General features: G+C 41.9%; 2 protein-coding genes across 2 annotated transcripts; both read left to right on the forward strand.

Annotated features, from left to right (window-relative positions):
- The first annotated feature begins 422 nt into the window (after positions 1-422).
- On the forward strand, positions 423-7,832 carry LOC311061579 (polypeptide N-acetylgalactosaminyltransferase 15-like). Its single transcript, XM_084080264.1, has 10 exons — positions 423-1,779; positions 2,335-2,501; positions 3,063-3,267; positions 4,727-4,894; positions 5,302-5,419; positions 6,226-6,420; positions 6,522-6,653; positions 6,818-6,919; positions 7,177-7,320; positions 7,530-7,832. Exons 1-10 carry the CDS (start codon positions 1,211-1,213, stop codon positions 7,728-7,730), a joined length of 2,001 nt encoding a protein of 666 aa, XP_083936390.1. The 5' UTR covers positions 423-1,210; the 3' UTR covers positions 7,731-7,832.
- Positions 7,833-8,332: 500 nt separating this feature from the next.
- oxnad1 (oxidoreductase NAD-binding domain containing 1) lies at positions 8,333-21,475 on the forward strand. Its single transcript, XM_084081311.1, has 8 exons — positions 8,333-8,453; positions 9,435-9,568; positions 11,825-11,888; positions 12,029-12,132; positions 15,044-15,185; positions 17,847-18,092; positions 19,818-19,926; positions 20,803-21,475. Exons 2-8 carry the CDS (start codon positions 9,450-9,452, stop codon positions 20,958-20,960), a joined length of 942 nt encoding a protein of 313 aa, XP_083937437.1. The 5' UTR covers positions 8,333-8,453; positions 9,435-9,449; the 3' UTR covers positions 20,961-21,475.
- The last annotated feature ends 1,431 nt before the right edge of the window (positions 21,476-22,906 follow it).

A 22,906-nucleotide genomic window follows, 5' to 3' on the forward strand; every position in this document is an offset into this window, starting at 1 on the left:
GTATTGGATGATTTGTTAATTATTATTGTAGCAATCTATGCAGCATATCAGGTTATTATAAGTGGTGAAAACGATTCTCGTTTTTGTTCGAACCAGCGACCTCTGGAGTCACGGAATTTAATAAGTTATACATATATGTGTAACACCGAGGCTTTCAGCGGCACAAACAGACGGTCATGGGACCGTTGAGGCCCGCCGCCAGCTGGCCGCTGAGAGCATCTTGGAGATGACGCGCCAGCAGAGATCAACTCATACAAATAAACTAAACAGGCCGTTCTGCGTTCTATTGGCCCGCTGAGACTTTTTTCCCTTAAGAAATAAAATGTAGCTTAAATGATGCTCGGTCAGATATCAATCTGAGTCAGTCTACTCAAGGGAAGGCTACTTTTTTAAGAACAGGAATTTAGCAGAATGAAGTCAGGAACTTGTTGCTGCATCAGGTGCTGCATCTAAAGTAAAGTAATAAAGTCCGTTATTTATCGGTTCAAACTGGGGCTTTAGGACCGCGAGGCGCTCCGGATGAGAGACCTGGTGCACCTCTGTCATTAACACCAAAGATGAGGGTGTCTTCAGTCCAAACTACAGCTTCTATCACTTCTCACTAGTTCGACGCATTACGGTTGCTCCTCAAACGGTAACCAGAAGACTCGCCCCAAAACACGCTCGCCCCCAACGGTTCTTTGTTTTACTGAGGATAAGGTTAGAAATAAGTTTAGGGTTCGGTTAGGCATAGTTTTACTGAGTTTAAGTTTAGGAATAAGGTCGGTTTAGGCATAGTTTTACTGGGGTTACGTTTAGGAATAAGGTCGGTTTAGGCATAGTTTACTGAGTTTACGTTTATAGGAATAAGGTAGGTTTAGGCAAAGTTGACTGAGGTTACGTTTAGGAATAAGGTAGGTTTAGGCACAGTTTACTGAGGTGACGTTTAGGAATATCAGGTGGCGAGTCTGGCGCCGTTCCGAGGTCGCCGGATTTGCCCCGGGGCGACTGTTTTGGGGCGAGCGTTTTGGTATTCCTTCAAACGGTTAATGGACGCTTGGGTTGTGAGGCTAAATCCACAGTTTTAGGATAATCTCTTCACAATGCAGTCAATGTCAAAGAAAGGGACAGGTCATCATCATCTCAGCATGTGGACCAGAGTATGGTGCCCCACTAACTTCTCCTGAGTGCTCTGAGAATCCTCCCCTCTCCTCACTCCATTCCTCCCAGTATGAGGCTGTGGGGAAGCAGAGTACGAGCTCCCCGGCGACGGATGATGTGCTGCTGCCTCTGGCTGCTGTTACTCGCTATCGCCGTGGCTGCCCTCGGACTCTCCTCCGACCTCGTCTACCGGGACCACCAGAACCATCATCATCATCACCAGAGAGCCCCGAACCCTCCCCGCCGCCCACACCAAGGAATACCTGAACCACCGGACCTCGAGGTCATCGTGGACTCTCGGGATCCGGCATCGAAGGCTCGCATGGGTCTCTCGCCCCTCACTTCTCTCCAAGAGGACCAACTTTTATTCGTGCCGTCGGCACAGCAGGGCAGCAAAAACCCGCCGGTCCCAGCGCAGAGGAAGGGGAGTTACAAGATGCTTATGCCGGGGCCAAATAAGGACACGACCGCTCCAACACCGTTGACGCACGGTGCTATGGTGGGGAAGGCGGTTCGGCTAAAGCTGGAAGGGTTGGAGAAGGACATGGAGCTGGCTGCGGTTCAGAAATACGGGTTCAATGAGGTGATTAGCGAGCGGATCTCGTTGCACCGCAGACTACCTGAAGCGCGAAATCCTGCGTAAGTGACCGGTGCAATGAATGGCCAAGGGCGCACGACGAAGGACGGCGCAATAAACACTGAAGTTGCACACCCAACATTGCATTTAATTGTAAAGGATAGGTGGGCACTAGGGACATCTGGGCACCTCGATGTAAAATTGGCTATTTTGTCCAAAATGTTAAAGAATTTAATATTTGAAAAAAAGTGGTCTTAAGTAATGTAAGGTATACATGATGTGAACATGGACTGTAGGCTACATCATTATCAGACTTAATGTTATCCTTCAACTTCTTGTTTATGCCCCAAAATGACTGGATACCCTATATGGGTTTTGTAGCAATTGTAGAAATATTAGACCTTAATTGTCGAAATGAAGCATGTTCTAATCATGTATACTTTACTTTACTTAAAACCATTTTTCAAATAGGTTATGTTTTAACATTTTGGACAAAATAGTCATGAGGTGCCCAGATGTCCATAGTGCCTTCCTATCCTGTTACCATTGTAAACACAGGTTAACTCCCTTTGTACACTTTGCAGCTTATTCTTTCAAATGTTCAACTACACTTACAGGTGTTTGGGAGAGCAATACAGCGAGGCGCTCCCCTCTGCCAGCATCATCATCTGTTTCCACAACGAGGCTTGGTCCACGCTGCTGCGCACCGTGCACAGCGTGCTGGATACCGTGCCCAAGCGGTACCTGCATGAGGTCCTGCTAGTGGACGACCTCAGCCAGCATGGTGAGTTATGTTTTTGTTCAATTTGTTTTCAAGTGAGTTTGTCTACCAATGTGTCTGTCTGTCTGTCTGTCTGTCTGTCTGTCTGTCATCCATCATCCATCCATCCGCTTGACCCATCCATCATCCATGGATGGGTCATCCATAGATCTATTATCCATCTATTGCCACTAGACCAGTGGTTCTCAACATTTTCAGGCCGCAACCCCCCAAAATAGTCATATTTATTTTGAACTGGGGACCCCCACCCTGACAAGAATTGTAGGAGTTGAAATTGTATTTGACTCTTACCTTTGACACAGTAATGGTTTTATTTATTTATTTTCATTTTAGAAGTATTAAAAGTGCAAAATCAATGTGCAGATACCCGTATACACTTATAGCCTACTGTATGTTAAGTTTGTTTATTGTTGAGTAAGAAAACAATGTTGCACATTAAGAAAATCACCTGGGGACCCGCCAAAATCATTTGGGGACTCCTCACAGGTTGAGATCCACTGCACTAGATTTCTTAGCTGAACACCTGTCCTTTGCTCTGTCTGTCTCTGTCCCCGTGCTGCCCAGGTCACCTGAAGAGTGTACTGAGTGAATATGTAGCTCATCTGGACGGGGTGCGCTTGATTCGCAGCACCAGGCGCTTGGGCATTGGTGGGTGTCGTTCGCTGGGTGCTGCCAGGGCTGCGGGTGAGGTGCTGGTATTCATGGACTCACACTGTGAGTGCCACAGAGGCTGGCTGGAGCCCCTGCTGGAGAGAGTGGCACAGGACAGGTACAATATGCAGTAGCCGATCACTGTGCGTTCTTTGTGATGTTACATAGCTGTTAAAAGGTGTCTGAGCAGTCCTGAATATTGACAAAACAGATGCCAAAACCAGCAAACACGTAAAGCACATGTATGTATGTATATTGAGCCACAGCCCAGTAATAATCCTGTTTTACAGGATGGTGAAAAAAGTTAAAAAGCCTTTATTGATGTGGCTATTTCATAATGGAATTTGTTAAAAACCTGGGATAACCCACGTTTAGTTATGAATAGTTATGAATATGTAGCTGCCCCCACAGCCTTCTACAGGGTATTCATAACTATGTGTGGTATTTTCATAACTATGCGTGGGTTATCCCAGTTTTTAACAAATCCATTATGAAATAGCCACATCAATAAAGGCTTTTTAACTTTATTCACCAGAAGAGTTCCGTGTTTTTTTCCCGTACCAAAGAGCACCTTCGCTATACTTTTTGGAACTTCGGAGCACCCAGACCCTTTCTTTTTTTCTGAAGATAATCCTGTGTTAGTCTAACTATGAGCCATTGAGGGGTTGGGTTCTACCTGGTTTCTACCTCATCCAACTCTCTCAACAAGATGATAGAATATATCGCTTTAACTTTACAAACATGAACTTAACAGACATCCTCATCAAATTCTTGTACACTTACTGTAACAGTAGACAGCGAGAGGGGAGACTGGGGTTCAGAATGTATGTGTATTCAGAATCATTAGTGAGGTGGGAGATGAGTGCGTGAACTTATGCCTCAGCTCACCTGATTTGGCTCTCAGACTGCCTGTGGAGTGGCTCTAATTAGGTAATTAGGCTTGAAGTCTGCAACCACTCAACAGACACATTTTTGACCCTTTGTCTCTTTTTCTTTTCTCGTTTAACCTCTTCATTCCTTCCTTTCTTTCTTGCCATCATACCACACAGTCATTCTTGTGAAAAGAAAGGAAAAGACAAGCATAAATAAATCGCATCTGTCTGTAAATTAAAACAGACCACAACAAAGGAAAGTGTGTTTATGTTGAACTTGGCTGCTGTATAAAACACAAGCTGTCTAAACCCGAACCCGGAGAGAGTGATGCATGCATCCAGCATAATCTCTTTCTGAGTCACCGAAACACAGATATCAATCAGCTTTGATGGTAGAAAATTCAGGAAGCATGGAGAAAGCCATAATGAGCTGGATAACAAATTAAATTGGTCGGCAGTGGATGGTTGAGAGAGGCCGCCTGGGAATCAGAAGGTCACCAGTTCAACCCTCGGTCTACATGACGAAGTGTCACTGAGCAAGACACTTAAACCCAAACATCATCTGAGTCACCTGAGAGGCCATACTGTATGCTGGCTGAGTGCAGGAAAAGTAATTTCCCCTTCCCCCGGGGACCGGTAAATACTCCCTTTCCCCCTTTGCCTAAAATGTGCCAGTGAATGCTTCTCTGTCGTGACTCTGTCTAGGACCCGTGTGGTTTCCCCTGTTATTGATGTGATAGACTGGCAGACCTTCCAGTACAATCTAACCCAGTGGCCAGTCAGAGGAGTGTTTGACTGGAGACTGGACTTCCGCTGGGAATCACTCCCTCAGCCTCAAAACACAGACCAAGACTCGGTTATCAAACCCATCCGGTGAGAGAAAGCTATTTAAAACTGATCTGAGTTCACCTGTTTTCCTTGTACCAATTATGTTACAGTTCAGTATATGCAATGTGATACCTTGTAAATTGTTCCCGGAGGTGGGAAGTAATAAAGAACATGTTATTGTACTTGAGTATAATATTTGAAGTATTTGTACTGTACGTGAGGATTTCTTTGATAAAACAGTTATTTGTGGGAATTTATATAGATCTGTCTGTCTGCCTATCTGTCTATCCATTGTTTTTAATATGAATAATATTCATAATCATTATTTCCTCTTTTACTTGAGGAAGGTATTTGAGTCCCTATGCTATTCCTGGTAGGCCTCTGTGACAAATTCCTTCACACGTTTTGTTCTTGACAAACACTGATTCTGAATTTCAATCTCATTCTGATAGGAGTCCGGCCTTAGGAGGTGGAGTCCTGGTCATTGACAGGCATTTCTTCCAAAGTGTGGGAGCCTATGACCCGGGCATGCTGCTACGGGGGGCGGAGCAGATTGAACTGTCAATCAGGGTAAAGGAAATCTGCCATGTATTCATTTTACTGCTAAAATAACACTCTTTTTTTCACACTGCAATTGTCTTTTCCCATTTTGTGACTTATGTATATCTCTGTCAGTATATGCCGTCATTGATCAATTCAAATCTTAATAGACCGTTAAATAAACATATCGCTGGTCACATTGGCCGGCCACCCTAGGATATAATAATAATAATGATTATTATTTGGATCACATAAAGTAACACAACATTACATTATGTACTGTAGGGGATGATGCAAGTTGAGATTGCATGCCCTACCCAGTTATGCAATACCCGTTGTGCCTGCTCTCAGAGTACCCATTGTTAGGGTACTTACAGCAGTACCTGTTATCATAGTACTTGGAGGCCAGCCTATGATGTCAGTACTATGACGTCATAAGGGACATAAGGGATCTCCATACATGGGCATAAAAGGGACACAGACAGACAGACAGGCAGACAGGTTTACAGTAGTGTCAAAGTGTCCTTGAGCAAGACATTTTAACCTCTAACTGCTCCTGATGAGCAGGTTGGTGCTTTGCATGGTTTCCTCCGCTGTCACGTCAGTGTGTGAATGTAATGCACATTGTAAAGAGCTTTGGATAAAGGCTCTATATAAATGCACCATTTACCATTTAATACAAATATACTCAAAGTGCTTTCAAAGTATTGTTTTAAAGTGCTTTACAGTAAGGGAGAGGAACACGATTCTTAGTAAAATCCTCAGTGTTCATTTATCTGTGTAGTACAGTATAATAAGCACACATAATCTTGTCTTGGCCTTTGATATAATCCTAGGTGTGGTTGTGTGGGGGCTCTATGGAGGTGGTACCCTGCTCACGGGTGGCCCACCTGCACCACCATCACCTGCCTATCCCCCTGCCCGACCAGGAGCTGCTTCAAAAGAACAGGATCCGCATCGCAGACACCTGGATGGACGCCTACAGCAAGATCTACTATAGGAGAGACACGCTGGCTCACTTCATTAGGCAGGTGTGTGTTTGTGTGTGTCTCTTTGTGCGCGTACACGCACCACGCATACATGTGTATACATATAGGGAGATCTACAGTGAATTCTTTATGTCCCTGAGCAGTCCGAGAGCCCCAATATTACAGAGCGTGTGAGACTGAAGAGAAGGCTGGGCTGTCGTACCTTCCACTGGTTCCTGACTACCGTCTACCCAGAACTCTACATACCCCAGGACAGAACTGCACTGTCAGGAGAGGTACGTGTATACACACACACACAGGTTGCATGCATGCATGTTCACTTTTCCTCCTAACCGTCTTTGCACACAATCACACTGAATCACATGGGCTAAATACTGCACAAATATAGTTCTAGTAGACAGGAGTAGCTGTATCGTCTAACATGCTTGCATGTTTGCAGCTCTACAACGTTGGCACCAGCTACTGTGCAGACTACCCTCGAGGACAAGGTCTGCAGGGGGGAAGCATGAACATAGCTCCCTGCAGTGGCACTGGCAACCAGGTAACCATTGATCATGACAAAGATGATGACAAAATAGCACTCACATAAAAGTACAGGTTAGAAAGTGCTTAAGATTTGACGCAATGTATTTTTAAATCAAATCATGCATAAAAGGAATAAAAATGGAAAACATATGTCTCTACACATTAATAGGCGGTAAAAACCTATTTTACATTATATTAAATCAAGATTCACGGTCCGCGTTAAGAATCCGAGAATGGAGACCCCAAAAATATATCTCTTTCATCGTGTTGCAGCACTGTGAGCTGAACTCCTTGGGAGAGGTGAGATGGGGTCCTGCCGGTATTCTGTGTTTCAACGCCAGAGGAGACAGGGTGGTCCTGTCCCCGTGCACTACCCCGCAGCCAAACATCAGCACACTCCAATGGACGGTCATAAAGGTCAGCCTGGGGAACAAGGGTCGAGGTTTATGATATAACCTTGGACAGACTCACTTCCCTATGGTGTACATAACCCAAAGCATCATTCTTAGAGTGAAATTCTGCAGATTATTTGGGCGAAGCAGATTCATGTGTGGTGTAACTCAAACTTTTGCTGACAGAAATGGTAGGTGTTTGCCTAAATGTTCTTTTTCCCCCCCTCCTTCCAGCTGAGTGGACAGCTAGTGCATCTACAGTCCCAGTTGTGTCTGGAGGCTGTGAAGAAGGAAGGGGCTCCACAGGGTGAGAGAGGCCAGGGTAGGGGAGGTAACAGCACCAAGACGGAGACAGGCCTCTTCCTACGGTCCTGCAGCCATCACTCCCGACAACAGTGGCACTTCGAGCAGCTAGTGGCTCCCAAAGGTGCTTAAAAGCACAGAGGGAAATGGTGGACTTGTCAGACATGGAATCCGAGGCACATATTTTGTGGGCAAAATATATAGAGACATATCCCCATGATGAGACTGTGTATACAATATATATTTTGTCATCCTCCAATTATAGCCACTATATAATTCTTGTTGTTCCTGTTTTAAGGATTGCAAATACAGCTTCAGTGTGTGAGTGAGATGTTAATAAATGATGGACGGTTGAATAAAAACTGAATAAAACATACTATGTGCTTATGTCTTGTATTATTATTATTATTATAGATATAGAATTATGGCACAACAATCGGGAAGCCATGACAATTTCGTAGGCCTAATCATCCAATTTAGAGACCCACCACCACATCATGTAATCTTGCATCAAGTTGCATGGAAAATAAAAATATGTATGTTTAAAACAGAATCACCCTAACCCTCTGATGTATATATATATATTTAATTTCACGTCTGCATATTACATTCGAATAATATTTCAAGAGGAAAACTGATCAACTATGTGATAAACTACCTTTTACACAATATGCGCTCGCAGACGGTGCATCTGCACATATTCTGCGCAACACAGAGGGAGCCAAACACACACCAATCACTTCCGGGTACAGAAGAAGTCACCCAGTCAACCACCACGGTGTCTGTCTGTTATGTAGCTATCTAATAGAACATACATAACCATGAAGATCTTCTGAGAAATTCTATCCTGTTTTGGTGAGGACAAAAAAAAACAGTTTAGTAACGCTAGTTAGTGGTTTTGGCGTATGTGTACATAACAGCCTATGAACGTTATAACGCGTATAAGCTCTTTTTAAGAGGATTCACAACCGATACAAGCATTGACAACTGACACCCTGGTCTTTGACAGCTAGATCGGATGCCGAATCTAGTTAAAGTAACGTTAATTTGAATGAACTTAATCGTCAACGTGCTCACTTTGGATTGTCACCTAGCCTTGGATCACAAGACGGTCATCTGTCATGACTGATGACCGTCTTGGATGATCTTCAGAATAGTGTTTGCACTTTCTCCCTGTTTGGTTCGTACATCTACAAAACGTTCAGATTTCAAATATAAAGTGCTTACCCCATGGCCACGGATGTTACAATTATGTACGGCCCCTCAAGAAGTACCCGTATATTCCGTATTCGTCAATAAAAAGCATTTAAATCCGATCGGTGGCCGTTTTCTCATAGAGTTATAATGTATCAGAGTGCAATACACCTCCCAACCGATAGGCTCGCGTAGTTGAAAGCATATGGAGGAAATACAAAGAAAATGGCCACCGAATAGATTTAAATGCTTTTTATTGAACAATACGGAATATATGGGTAGTTCTGAGGGGCCGTACATAATTGTAACATCCGTGGCCATGGGTTAAGCACTTTATATTTGAAATCCGAAAGTTTGAGTAGTTGTACGGGCCAAAAAGGGAGAACGCAAAATACTATTTTGAAGATCATCCATGACTGTCATATAATATGACAGACATGTATCAGGGCTAGATTGCCACCTAACACAAAGCTCTGCGTAAAGTATATGGTCACATTACTAAAGAATACAGAAGGTATTCAAGATGACGTGTCACTGTCGTCATACCGTTATCTTCTTGATTATGGACCAGCACCTGTCCCACATTGCATGTCATACTTTGTTAAGTGTGTCTGTCTTTATGTTTACGTGGTTGTTTACTAGCTCCTGTGTGGACCCATGCTGCTGCAGGCCACGATGAGCGTCCCCTGTATAGTAACCACAGCTGCTCGAACCTTCACCCTGGCAGCAGGTGGTCTGCTCCGTTCCAGGGTATTGTGTCCTTGCTCCATCACAAGGTGGGTTTCATCGAGAAAATGTCCAGCTTTGTAGCTTTGCTTTGTTCCAGTCTGGTGCACAAGTACAAGCCAAGGTAGTATATTAGCTTTATTCCAGTCTGGTGCACTAATCTAGTTAGTACAAGGTAGTATAGTTGCTTTTTCCAGTCTGCTGCACTATTACAAGGTGGTATTGTAGCTTTATTCCAGTCCGTTTGCACTGGTATAAAGTAGTATAGTTGCATTGTTCCAGTCTAGTATTGTATTGCACTAGTTCAAGGTAGTAGCTAAAGCTTTAAAGCTACTATACACTACATAGCCCCCCCCCCCAATGTTTACTGTACATATACGTTTAATGCTACTAATGTTGATGATGTCTTGTATATTATTGTATGTCTTTAAATGTTTTGATGAATTGAATACACAGGACCACAATGGAAACAAGCCCCTAGGACATTTTGTGTTAACCTTTTAGCTTCATGGTAAAATTGTACCACTGTACTATTTGCAAACTTTTAATAAAGTATTCAATCAATCAAAAAGCTGCAAGCAACTAAATGCCAATCTGCATATAAGTACACCCTCCACCCTCCATTGACAGCCCATGCATGAAACAGAAAAGTCCTATCTGATTGATAGTATTAAACAACGATAAACTCACCAATATTGCACCTGAACGAATAGCTTGGGTTATCCTCTTTGTCTCTGCCAAGTCACTGTTTAATACAAATCCACCATTGTCATGTTATGAGCAACGTTCTGTCAATAAACTCAGTGCAGCGATTGTTTTTCAATGTGTTCGAGTCTGGACGCACTTGTTGTAAATCACTCAACTAGATCCTGCATGTGTGCAATTTTGAAACAGGTGGTAAGCAGGACGTTGAGTGATTTACAACGAGTGCTTCCAAACTCGAATACATAGAAAAATAATCGCTGCAGAGTTTATTGACAGAAAGTTGCTCATAACATGACAACGGTGGATCCTTATGAAACAAAGACTTGACAGTGACAAAGAGGATGCTATTGTTTATTGTTTATTGAATGGATCCCCATTAGCTGACGCTGAGGTGACAGCTAGTCTTTCTGGGGTCCATTTAAGATGCATACAAATATAAAAACATGAAAAATACATAATTACAATATATTACAAAAATTAAATACAACATAAGATTAAGATTCCAGTCATGTGGTCTGCTGCAACAAGTGTGTCTTTAAAGCTTGAATGATCATTTATTTTGTGTAAGATGAATATGAGACAAGTTCCAGAATGATATGGATCTATAAATAACTGTGTGTTTGAGGAGATTAATTATCATCGTTTAACCCATTTAAACCTGAGGCCGATTCTAAAAACACTTTCGAAATCCTGACACACCTATCTCTATCTATCTATCTATCTATCTATCTATCTATCTATCTATCTATCTATCTATCTATCTATCTATCTATCTATCTATCTATCTATCTGGAGGGTGACTGGAGGGTGTTGCAACTTGGATGCAGATTAAGTTGCTTGCGGCTATATACTACCTTGTACTAGTGCACTAGACTAGAACAAAGCTACTAGTAGCTTTGTTCTAGCCTGATTATCAGACTGAAGCTTCACGAAGCTTCCACTCAGTGGAGTGGGCGGGGTCTATGGTCTGGAGCCAGGCTAGTCTAGTGCACTAGTACAAGGTAGCATAGTAACTTTGTTACAGTCTGGTGCACTAGTTAGTACAAGTTAGTATAGCAGATTTGGTCTCGTCTAGTGCACTAGTACAAGGTAGCATAGTAGCATCATAGAGACAAGAACTGACAGCAAAAAGTAAGTTGTGTTTTGACATTAGTAAATGGACCTGTAAGGTTCCATTTGTACACTCTTGGAGTTAGACCTATCACAATTATTACATAATCGCCAATTTTTTTAGATAATCCTAATACCTTTTTGCATAATCGTCACAATCGTCATGATCATTACCATGTTAAAAATGTTTGTATATTTTCCAACATTTACACATTGGTTAGGGTTCATTTGGTTAGGGTTTAAGGTTCATTTGTTTGAGGACTTTACTGTGTAGTACTAGCCTATTGCAACCGGAAGTACTTGCCAAGTTTGAGCATATCATTTACCTGGAGTTTGTTGGAGCAAGCTGACAGTGAGGTAAAAGTCCACTTGTTTTGCGTTGTCCGCTACAAGAGACATGTGAATCTGTTTGTCCTTTAGAGACATGTGACCCTGTTTGTCCAGTAGAGACATGTGCCAGTAGCAAAAACAACTGTCTTTATTTTTGGCAGGAAAATGTCATCTAAAAGACAAATGGACCATTTAGAAAGAACAGCCAACAACAACAGACAAAATGTAAGTTGATGCCTTGAATGTTTTGGCACTGGAATAGAGAAATTTTGTAGCAACATTAAGCAATGATGGTTATTTGTGAATTAATCTGTTTGTATTCCATCCCTATGTGTACACTTAAGTATTATGTATTTCTACCTCAGGCTGTGTATCCAGCTAAGGTGTGTGGCATCATGAACGAGTCGGACACAGTAAAACGCTTGAGACTGGCAGTTCATCCAAACTTCAACTTCAGAGCAGGACAATGGTGAGTTGAGAGGCGACCTGTCATTGACTTATGACTGCTTACAAAAAGGCAGCTGTTGATGTTCTTATTATTGTAATAACATAATTATAATTTCGGCTTGGCGGAGACAATTATTGTTATTTGTGAAGCGTTGGGTTTTTGAAAGGCACTATATACATTCAAGTTATTATTATTGTTATTTTTATTTAAAGATATAGACCACAAAATAATTAATAAAGTACAAAGTAAAATATAACTCAGTGGAAAATCACTTTTAAACAAGGATTTATCATCACAGAGCCAGGGCTCAAAATCATTGGTGGGTTGTTCTGAAGAACTACACTGGTAAATTACCATAGTGAAGACCAGTACAGCTCATGTAATACATTTCTGTCTGGCCAAGAATAGAAGCAAGAAAGTCATGTAACAGAAAGTTGAGTAACAGTCTGTTGTTACTCTTGCACAGTCTATCGTAATGCTTCTCTTCACCACAAGGGGGAACCATTGTCTTGAAATTGTATTTCCTATAATGTCTTCAAACGAAGAAAGTAAACATAAGTAACAGTTCTCCATATGACTCTTATCTACTGTGTTGTTGAGTGTGAGATCTCAGTCAGTGTGCAGTATCAGATAAACAATTACACTTGTAAAATGCTTAGCATTTAACAGACGCTCTTCTCCAGAACAACTTACAAAGTGCCAGATGGGAGATGAGTAAGTGGCTTGTCATAAACACTAGTCAGCCAATAAATGGGTAAAGCGGGCAAGTAAACAACATGTCGATAACATAACTAGCATCTGTCTAAATAGGCAACAAGAACTGATGCAAAGAAACAAGGAGTGCTAGGGGGCGAGGTATGAGTCTGGAGAGACTGCAGCAGAAGTTTGCAGTCCTCCCGACTGGGGGTTGGGGGGGGCTGGTTAATTCCACAGCTTGGGAGCTGCAATTATAGCACGTAATGCACCAAGATTGACTCACATTTGTCTTTAAATCAAGTTAGGCCTGACCTTGATTATTCGAATAGTCGACTAATCGATCGAGGGAGACTGATTCGATTGCCGTTCTCTAAGTCGAATCATGAAAAAAAAGGTTTCTCATTAATCGACTTAATCGAGATTGGCCTAATTTGTTATATTAATTAACTAATAGTTTGCCAAAAATAGGATATATCATGATTTATTGGGAGAAACCAAGCAAGTATATGTTAAATCAGACATTAAGCACCCCCTTCAACACTAATGGAATGTTCCTCTATTGCATAACATATTTTTTGCATGATTCGACTGAGAGATTTGCTGTCGAATCAGACTGATTCGACCGACTGCCAATCTCAGTCAAATCATGCAATTTTTTTTTTTTTTTTTAAGTTTTTCAAAAATAAACGTTTCTGTCCAGTAACAGAAAGGTCAAGCGGTGGTGGCCCAGCACAGGCACATATTCTGTTGGACTGCCCTTAGGCAAGACACTGTGCACTGTGCAGTGTACACCTACATCTGTTCATTTATTTTAAGTGGCTCAGTTAAATACTGAAAACTCACCCACATTACGATGTGTCAGTCAAATGAAATCAACCGCATCTGAAGTACCACACAGGCACTTCGACTTCACAGATCTGTGAACACACTTCGTGTTTAATTCATATACTATCGGTGTGCATCCATACAGAAGACTGATGGTGACTTTCCTGTTTATACCAGAAGTCTGAGGATGAGCCTGCGTTGCTCGAAGCGTCACTATTCTTGCAGATTAAAATCCTTTTAATAGGAGCTGCTTGGTATGCAGATTTATCTGTTTCAATTTCAAAAAGTACAGCAGCCCATACTGTGGGTGGGTGGTTGTGAGATATGTAACAGCCGGTCAGCTGGCCCCCGGCAGCTGGTAATAAATGTAAATGGATGGAAATCCTAGAGTATTTCTGCATCTCTGAGAAAGACAGAGTTGCACTCTCCATCTTCCAGGTGCGAGGTGGTGGGCGGAACATATGTGAGCATTCTTCCACTGCAGATCCATATTTATTATCCCTCTGAGGGTTCTTACAATGGGTCATTGTGTTGGTGGAGTCGTGCCTCCAAATGCTTTGCATTATTTCTTCCCTCTGGGTGCTCTCTCAACTCCGCAACTTGACTGACATTATGAGACGGTACGGAGTACATCATTTCGAACATGATTCTTTTTAGCAATCAGAATCCCAATAGCAATAAATAATAAACGTTATTTACCCTTACAGTAAATGCACAGGAAGTTGACTTACGGACAGCATCACAGGTTCTTATCAACAGGTTGGCATAAGGAGTGGACATGGATATGTATCATGCAATAGGGGGATACAGTGCAAGACGTTACACGTAGCAAGTTTCAATGCTAAAGTGATGGTTGTTAGGAATTTGTGGAGAATTAATAAGTAATAAGGGTTATTCCCGTTTGACCATAATTCACATGTCAGCCATTTTGCTCTTATGTCATACAGTACTAGAGGGGTACAGTACTAGAGGATTTGTATTGACGTATGACAATGTTACGCAAAAGTAGCTAAAATAGCTGATATACATTTTCACCTAAAATGACATGCCCAAAATAGTCTGTCTGTGTTTCTTCACAACAGCTATTTTTATTTCCTGAAAAGTAACAGTTTTAGACATACAGTGCAAGGTTTCCGCCCAGCAGTGGCGATATACACTATATATGAAATGGGATTATGGTGCTGACTGACCCCTATAAATAAAATAATGATTTGAATCTATGAAATGGGATTGTGCTGCTGACTGACCCCTATAAATAAAATAATTTGAATCTATGAAATGGGATTGGGGCTGCTGACTGACCCCTATAAATAAAAGAATGATTTGAATCTAAATACATTTTGAAATAAACACACACATTATTATATAAAATGGCTATAAAACAATCAATTCCTCATTGCTCTATGTGCAGGGTGGACTTCTTCATCCCTGGAATGCAGACAGTCGGAGGGTTTTCCATGTGTTCCAGCCCAGGCTTGCTGCAGAGAGAAGGGGTCATTGAGCTGGCTGTCAAATACGCCAAACACCCCCCAGCACACTGGATCCACACAGTGGTAAGTGGACATGAAGGCCTAGTCCATCCAAACAGCCCGGCTTGTTCGACTGGGTTGGCAATAACTACAAAAGGACACTTCGGCGGGTCATCTCCAAACTTATTTTGGCTGTTCTTGCACCTCCTAGACCAGTGGTTCTCAAACTTTTTCATGTCAAGGACCCCCAAATTGACACTTATTAGCCCGCGGACCCCCATTTGAAAAGATATGCCAGGGACCCCCATAAGAGAAGATTTTTACGGCTCTAGCAGCGATTCTCAACCACTTTAATTTAAAGGACCCCCAGTTTGACATGCATTAGGGCTACGGACCCCCATTTAATGGCATTTATATCTCTGGGACCCCAATTCATATGGTAAAATCAATGTTAATCTAACTCTGAGAGTGTACAAATGGAACCAAATGGACCCGTTAGGGTCCATTTGGTTCCATTTGTACACTCTCTGAGTTACAGACCCATAAGGGTCCATTTGGTTCCTGTCGATCATTTAGCTGGGGACCCCCTGGAACCCCCTCAAGTACCCCTGGGGGTCCCCGGACCCCACTTTGAGAACCATGGTCCTAGACTATTCGCAAATGTTTGGCTACTGCGATTGACCAGAAGTTGGTCAGATGTTCAAGCTGTCTGTGATATTTGTTTTTTTCCCCGCATTCAGCCAAAGGCTGTACTCTGTAACTTTCATGTCCAACCGGAGTTTGACATCCGGGTCCCTCGCCCAACTGCGAAATGTTTAACCACTGAACTAAGGGAGCACATCTACTTACTCAGGGGAGAAATGGAATTTTAACCTTCAGGTAGTACCACTTGTCAACCAGTAGTTGTCATGCCCTACCACAGGGTCTACATTTCTCAATAGAAAAGCAGGGAGACCAAATACATCCACCGCATGTGTGTTAATTATATTTTATTAACATACTCTAGCACAGAGATTGGTCAAAGTAACATTTTATTCACAAAAAATGGTTACACAGTGGATTGAATTAATCGAATGATCGAGAAGCGTGTTGAACATATATAATATACAATATAATATAATCAACTAAATTGATTTAGTAGACACAGTTGAGGCAGGTTTCTGAACTGTCCTCAGCCCTCCTCTGACACACGAGTAGACAGAAATGGTACCATCTTATAATGCACATTAGTGAGGACCAATTATATGAAGACAAGGTTGAATATGGGTGAAGTGGTCCTTTGATATTCAGTATATATTGTACTGTTAAGAAGTACAGTAGCACCATTTTGTTCTTTTGGTTATTTAAGAGTAACATAAGCAGGTGTTACTATTTAAACAGGTGAAGTATTTTATTTTGGAATGATACTCTTTCATTCCATGTGTGCGTGTGTACCAACATACACCACCCATTCAACGGCATAGACTGTGTGTGTGTGTGTGTGTGTGTCTGTCTGTCTGTCTGTCTGTCTGTCTGTCTGTCTGTCTGTCTGTCTGTCTGTCTGTCTGTCTGTCTGTCTGTCTGTCTGTCTGTCTGTGTGTGTGTGTGTGTGTGTGTGTGTGTGTGTGTGTGTGTGTGTGTGTGTGTGTGTGTGTGTGTGTGTGTGTTTATAGACTGCTCTATAGGCATCCTCTTCTCCATTGCATCCCAGGAGGCCAGTCTTAAATGTTAAACTGACACAGAACAGGAAATTGTTTCTCAGCTCTCAGAAGAGGCCACTGAGGAAAGTGAAATTTGGGAATTTAAAATGAGGTTATTATAAATACCTCAACACTATGCTCCTCCAAAATATGTCTGTATTTTTTTTATTATATTATTTTTTTTAATCTTGCCTGAAAAGTACCAAATATCTTATTTATCTAAATATATATGATACTTACTATGGTACTTACCTCTAATCTATTCTATGGTACTTACTATTGTAGTTACCTACTGTATTATCTACTACTGTATGGTACTTACCTATTATCTATGGTACTTACTATATCTGTGGTAGTTACTATGGTACTTACCTAGTATCTGTGATACTTACTTTTTTTGTTAAAAAGTTATATTTTGATAGTAATCATTGAGTGTTTGTTCAGTAACAGGAGTCTTTCTGTCTCTCCAGCTCTTTAATAAACAGAAAATACATTTTCAGGTAGGTGATAAAATGTCATGCCAATCAGGAGAGAGTACCCATTTTTTCAGTTTCATTTTTACAGTGTGCCATTTCCAATTTTGTCTCATTTGGTCATCACTTCCGATTTCACTCGTTTAATCTGTATCCTGACTGAGTTCTCTATCCTGATTGGATAAAATTGGTATCCCGACCTGAAAATGTTCTGTTTAATAAAGAGCTGGATAGACATGAAGACTCCTGTTACTGACCTAAAACAATCACTTACCCTACCTTTAATGCCTAGTATCTATGGTATTTATTTACTATGATACTTACCTATTATATATGGTACTTACTATGGCACTACTTTCCTATTATCTATGGTACTTTCTATGGTATATCATTTTTTTAAGTGCATATGGTCAAAACGAGGGGCAACAGCGGCAATGGCCTTCATGCCCTGGTCTGACACCTTTCTCTTTGCATCACTCTCTATTACCATTTTCTTATGTCTCTCTTTAACTATAATTTCTCTATATTTGTTGTCCCCTCATTCCACCTCCCACATCTCCTTGCCATTTCCCCTTTCTGTCTTTCCTTTCTAGTGTGCGTTGGGTTCCCAGGTAGCCATGCGGGTGGGCGGTGACTTTTTCTTTGACCCTGTGCCCTCTGACCCCTCTGTGGACTTGCTGCTGGTGGCAGGGGGTGTGGGAATCAACCCTCTCTACTCCATGCTGCTACACGCTGCTGACCTGCTGCGCCTCAGCCACGCCTCTGATGGGAGGGACTACCACATAGGCTCCACCCACCTCTGCTACAGTGCTAAGAACACCCCAGAGCTGCTCTTCAAGGTGTGTGACTGTATGTGTTTTCCACCTTTGTCAGGACCACAAATATCAGACAAGATATAGTTTGTTTGGGGTTTCTTTTAGTCTGATATCATGACGACACGGTTTGTTTGGGTCTGTCACAGTCAGCATGACACATGCCATATTTGGGTGTAGCTGCAGTGGGTACTCTATGGTTATGTCTGAGTCATAGTGAACTCTATATATGGCTATGTCTGAGTCATAGTGACGGGCGGTACCCATTAGCCAATTTTTGAGTGGTGCCAACCACTCCTACATTTGACTTTGTCCGTGTGTCCGTATGTCCGTCCATCCATATGTCCGTCCAATCAGCACGGCTGATTGGTCAAGCTTCACGTGACACGTGACAATATGTTGTCACGTGACAACATATTGTTGCTGATTGTTGCGGATGCAACCAGTTACACTTTCAAAGGCACCACTCTCTTCACACTGGGTGTGATTTTTAGATAGGATAGGCAAAACAGACGCAGATAGACTGATGCCGCAGGTGTGCAACTTGAACTTTATTTAACAGATACTAAAGATGAACGTTTGGGCATTCTTTTTGTAAACGTATACACTTGGAGAGTTAGTCGTTAACACGGTTAAACCTAGCGTGATGTCACATTTATACAATTTTGTTTTGATTGATTGAATACTTTAGTCCAAAATGTAAACAGCAGGTGGTACAGTAAGACATTAACCCATTTTGGGCGGGAACCCCTATAGGGTTCGTGTTGCTATGTGCAGTATTTAGCAACATACATTTGTTGTAATTTTTGAATAAATATTTTGAATAAAGTTTTTCAGAAAACTTCAGGTCAGGATTTAGAAGGCGTTTTTAGAATCGGCCTCAGGTCTAAATGGGCTAAAGCTAAAAGGATGACACAAAAAAGTCCTGGGGACTTGTTTCCATTGTGGTCCTATGTATTCGATTGCAATTAACATTGCAGTGCAAATCATGTAGCCTGGCATGGCCAGACTAATATCACTGCGTAGAATCTCTGTGTGGAACCTGCATTTCCGAGGGGCTAATTCAAAAAATGCCTCTGGTGATAAACCCTCCCCATATTTCCATACTGGGCCCTGATTGGTCCCTCATTACTTTGGAGGGAGAGAAATCCTATCTCTATTGAGAGGGGCCAGACCTAATCTGCCAAGGGCATTTTTTGTTGCAATGGCAGATTTGTCTGGAACCAGGCTACAAATCATGAGCCTTAGACACAGCAGCTGTATCATAATATGATACATTAATATATGGAGCGCAACTGGTGTCAGTACTTGAATGCAGCAAACAAAGAGAGACAGAGAGACAACTAGGTGAACAGCTTCCAAATAAAGTTAAACAGTCGTTTGTCTTTCTGGAAATGCTTCCCGATGCCTTAGGGTTTTCTAGTTGTCTCTTAATCACCCACGTTTATATGTGTGTGTGTGTGTGTGTGTGTGTGTGTGTGTGTGTGTGTGTGTCTATATATATATATATATATATATATATATATATATATATATATATATATATATATATATATATATATCGAGTGAAGCAGCAAGTGTGTGGGTGAGTACCATATCTTAACAGAAGACTCATTTACATAAATGCCTATCTTCGGAATGTGTGCACTAAGTGTAGGCTGATGTATGAAGTAGTTTATGTCATGCATGCATAATTTCAGACAGAATATATCACATACCTTTTACTGTGTGTGTATGTGTGTGTGTGTTCAGAATACCATCATGGAGGTGTGTCAGGAGTTCCCTGACAAGTTGTCCTGTAAATTCCACATCACACAACAGAGCACGGATTTCGAACCGCAACTCCAACCCTATCTCAGCCGTAAGTAACAGGCAATGCACAGTAACACACACACACACACACACACACACACACACACACACACACACACACACACACACACACACACACACACACACACACACACACTCACACTCACACCCTAAACTATCGCCACCATGCACACAGCGTGGGTGGTGCGCAGGTCGGTGCTGATGACACCTGCACCTGGCAGCATTCGCTGTTCAGCCGCCCACAACCGCCTGACTCGATGAGAATCAAAAACATCATAGACACACGTCCACATAAATCTGCATTTGAACCTGAATTGAAATATATGGGAGCTATGCTGATTTAAAGACAGCTCTACATGCACAGCCTCAAAAATGTTTGTGGTGCTGCACAGTAAATCCCCTTTGGGAAAAAACTCCCGCACACACTTTCTCAGCTTTAACTATGCTAATTTAACCAATATGGTACTTTTTAAGACACACACACACACACACACACACACACACACACACACACACACACACACACACACACACACACACACACACACACACACACACACACACACACACACATTATTACTGTACACTGCTGGTCCTGAGTGTTGTTTTTTTTCCGTTTCCACATGAAAGCTTGTAAATGACAAATAAAATTAACCTTGATTTTGAAAAACTGAACAAGGGTGTATTATTACTAGAGTCTTGTATGAGGTACAATTATATACAATATTTAAATTATTTCTATTATACAAGTTATTTTAAATGTTCAGTTAATTAGCCCTAAATGGATAGTGATTTATTTTTCCTCCATGTACACTGTTACCGTTTAAAGGTCCCATCCCTAGTGGACACACAGCCTAACACTGAGCCAGGGTTAATCAGTGTGTTTCCTCACTGTCTTCCCCAGGTGGAAGGATCACAGAGGCGGAGTTGCAAGCTCACGTGGACCCCCAGAGGACTCTGTGCTACCTGTGTGGACCTCCACCCATGATCGAGGCCCTCTCCCAGACACTCATGGACCTTGGCCTGCCCAAAGACAGAATCCTCTTTGAGAAGTGGTGGTAGAAGCACGACCACTGACCTCCTCTCACTCCCAGAAACCCATGGAATAGAAATACACGAAACAACCCGGCCTCTGAATCTGTACTGTAGTCCTCGGGGGCAGTCTAGCAGGCAGTGACGTGGAGTTAATGTTGCGTTGCAGTGCTGGCGATTGCCGTGAATGCACACATCTATGCTTCATATGAGAGTTAGGGCCCTATTTTCGCCAGTGCCTTACCCATTATTCCTAAACTTCTTTGCCATGTTTTACTATTTTAAAAACATTTTCAAATAGTTCAAATAGCCAATCTACAAGCTCACATCGTGTCGATGTAGGTCGGCTAGTTGAACTATTTGAAAATGTTTTTTAAATAGTAAAAAATTTAAGTTTTAGGGATAATGGGTAAGGTACCGGTGAAAATAGGGCCCTTAGAGCCCTAAACCCAGGGTGCTGCATGCGCCACAGCGCAACATATATGTTTTACCCTTATCCTGCCATTCTTCACTAATGGATTTTAACCTTAATTTAACCTTACACACCGTAACCGTCCTGCATTCACAGAACAGTGGACCATCCTCTCCTTGGCTGTTACTCAACAGACAGACCTCTAACCCACAAACTGTTTCTATAGTCTTGTCTGAGACTGGAAGAAAACGTAATGGATCATTTCGTTTTACCACTGACATTGTGACCAGACTGAGACTGAGAACATCAGAAGCCTGTTGGATTGTTTTGTGTGCACAGTGCTATTTGGCAGCTTATCGGCTTTGGCCGTGCGGTTTGTCGCCCTGTGGAGTATCACAACGGGTCTACAACTGTGGCATCCCTTCATCGGTAGGATACACACTGTGCAAACACAAAAGCTTTGCAGTGGGGGGTCAACTCTCAGTCCATCTATGCGGGAGTTTCCTCTCGTATGCACCGAGAAGACTATTTATGAACTCACCTGCCTTACTTGAAACTCATATGAGTAATAAATAGTCTGCAAATAGTCTGCATTTCTGTAGCTTAGCCTTCATCCAACCATGCAAGGCACCAACCTGCTCACTGGGGGTAGTTCAGTGTCTCACCTTGACACAAAGCCAGGACAGGAGGAGTTGGGGATCATCGAACTGTGGAACTTTTGGTTCCCAGATGGCGGTTCTACGTCCTGAGCCAATGTTGCCAAGAGTATGATGAGTGTGTTGAGGTCAATACAAATAACAGCAAAGTGTACTGTTACAGTATTTTACACTGCACATAATGTCTGAAGAATGACTTGTTTCCATCAAAACACATGCATGCCCATTACTTTGATAAATGCTGGGGTAGTTATTATTTAAGAATGTCAGATATATTTAATGATTTTACACAATGATGCTGTACTTTTCTGTACAGTCATTTGAATTTGGTATTTATTTACAGCAGTAGAGCTGTGGTCTTGCCATGATTTGATTACTATTTTATTCTGAATTTTAAAAGCGCCACAACTCAGAAGTATCATGTCCCAAAAATCCCAGAGAATAGCTTTTAAAAGCATTACAGTGAAAACACAGATTTCCAAAGTTCTCCATAGCAGATCTGCATTCACAGAACAGTGGACTATCACCTCCTCCTGGCTGATGAGTTTGAGTTTCTGTGGAGGAAATATTAATATATATTTTCTTATTTTCCTCTTGCATATATGTGAACCGGTGAATACTTTTTGTTGTTGCAGTTGGGCTCTGAGCCCTGATGTGGCACTGTGAAGCTGTGTTGTGGTGCAGCATGGTACATGGCAACATACAATACAATATTCTGTACCTGCATGCTTGTGTTTAACCCATTAAATCCGGGGACGCATCTACAAATGTCTTCTAAATCCTAACTGGTTTCTGAAAAACGTATGTTGCTATGTCAGTGGTTTTCAAACATTTTCATGTCAAGGACCCCCAAAATTATATGTATTTGGCCGCCGTCCCCCCATCTCAAATGTTTTGTTCCACCAGAA

Source organism: Gymnoscopelus microlampas (genome assembly GCF_963454915.1).
Source record: "Gymnoscopelus microlampas genome assembly, chromosome: 15".
Classification (NCBI taxonomy): domain Eukaryota; kingdom Metazoa; phylum Chordata; class Actinopteri; order Myctophiformes; family Myctophidae; genus Gymnoscopelus; species Gymnoscopelus microlampas.

Bases quoted from the DNA above. Each gene is read 5' to 3' on its own strand.
- LOC311061579 (XM_084080264.1), top strand. From the start codon at position 1,211: ATGAGGCTGTGGGGAAGCAGAGTACGAGCTCCCCGGCGACGGATGATG. The intron at 1,780-2,334 runs GTAAGTGACCGG...CTACACTTACAG, and splicing joins CCTGAAGCGCGAAATCCTGC to GTGTTTGGGAGAGCAATACA. The intron at 6,421-6,521 runs GTGTGTGTTTGT...GTCCCTGAGCAG, and splicing joins TGGCTCACTTCATTAGGCAG to TCCGAGAGCCCCAATATTAC.
- oxnad1 (XM_084081311.1), top strand. From the start codon at position 9,450: ATGCTGCTGCAGGCCACGATGAGCGTCCCCTGTATAGTAACCACAGCT. The intron at 9,569-11,824 runs GTGGGTTTCATC...TATTTTTGGCAG, and splicing joins TGTCCTTGCTCCATCACAAG to GAAAATGTCATCTAAAAGAC. The intron at 19,927-20,802 runs GTAAGTAACAGG...TGTCTTCCCCAG, and splicing joins ACTCCAACCCTATCTCAGCC to GTGGAAGGATCACAGAGGCG.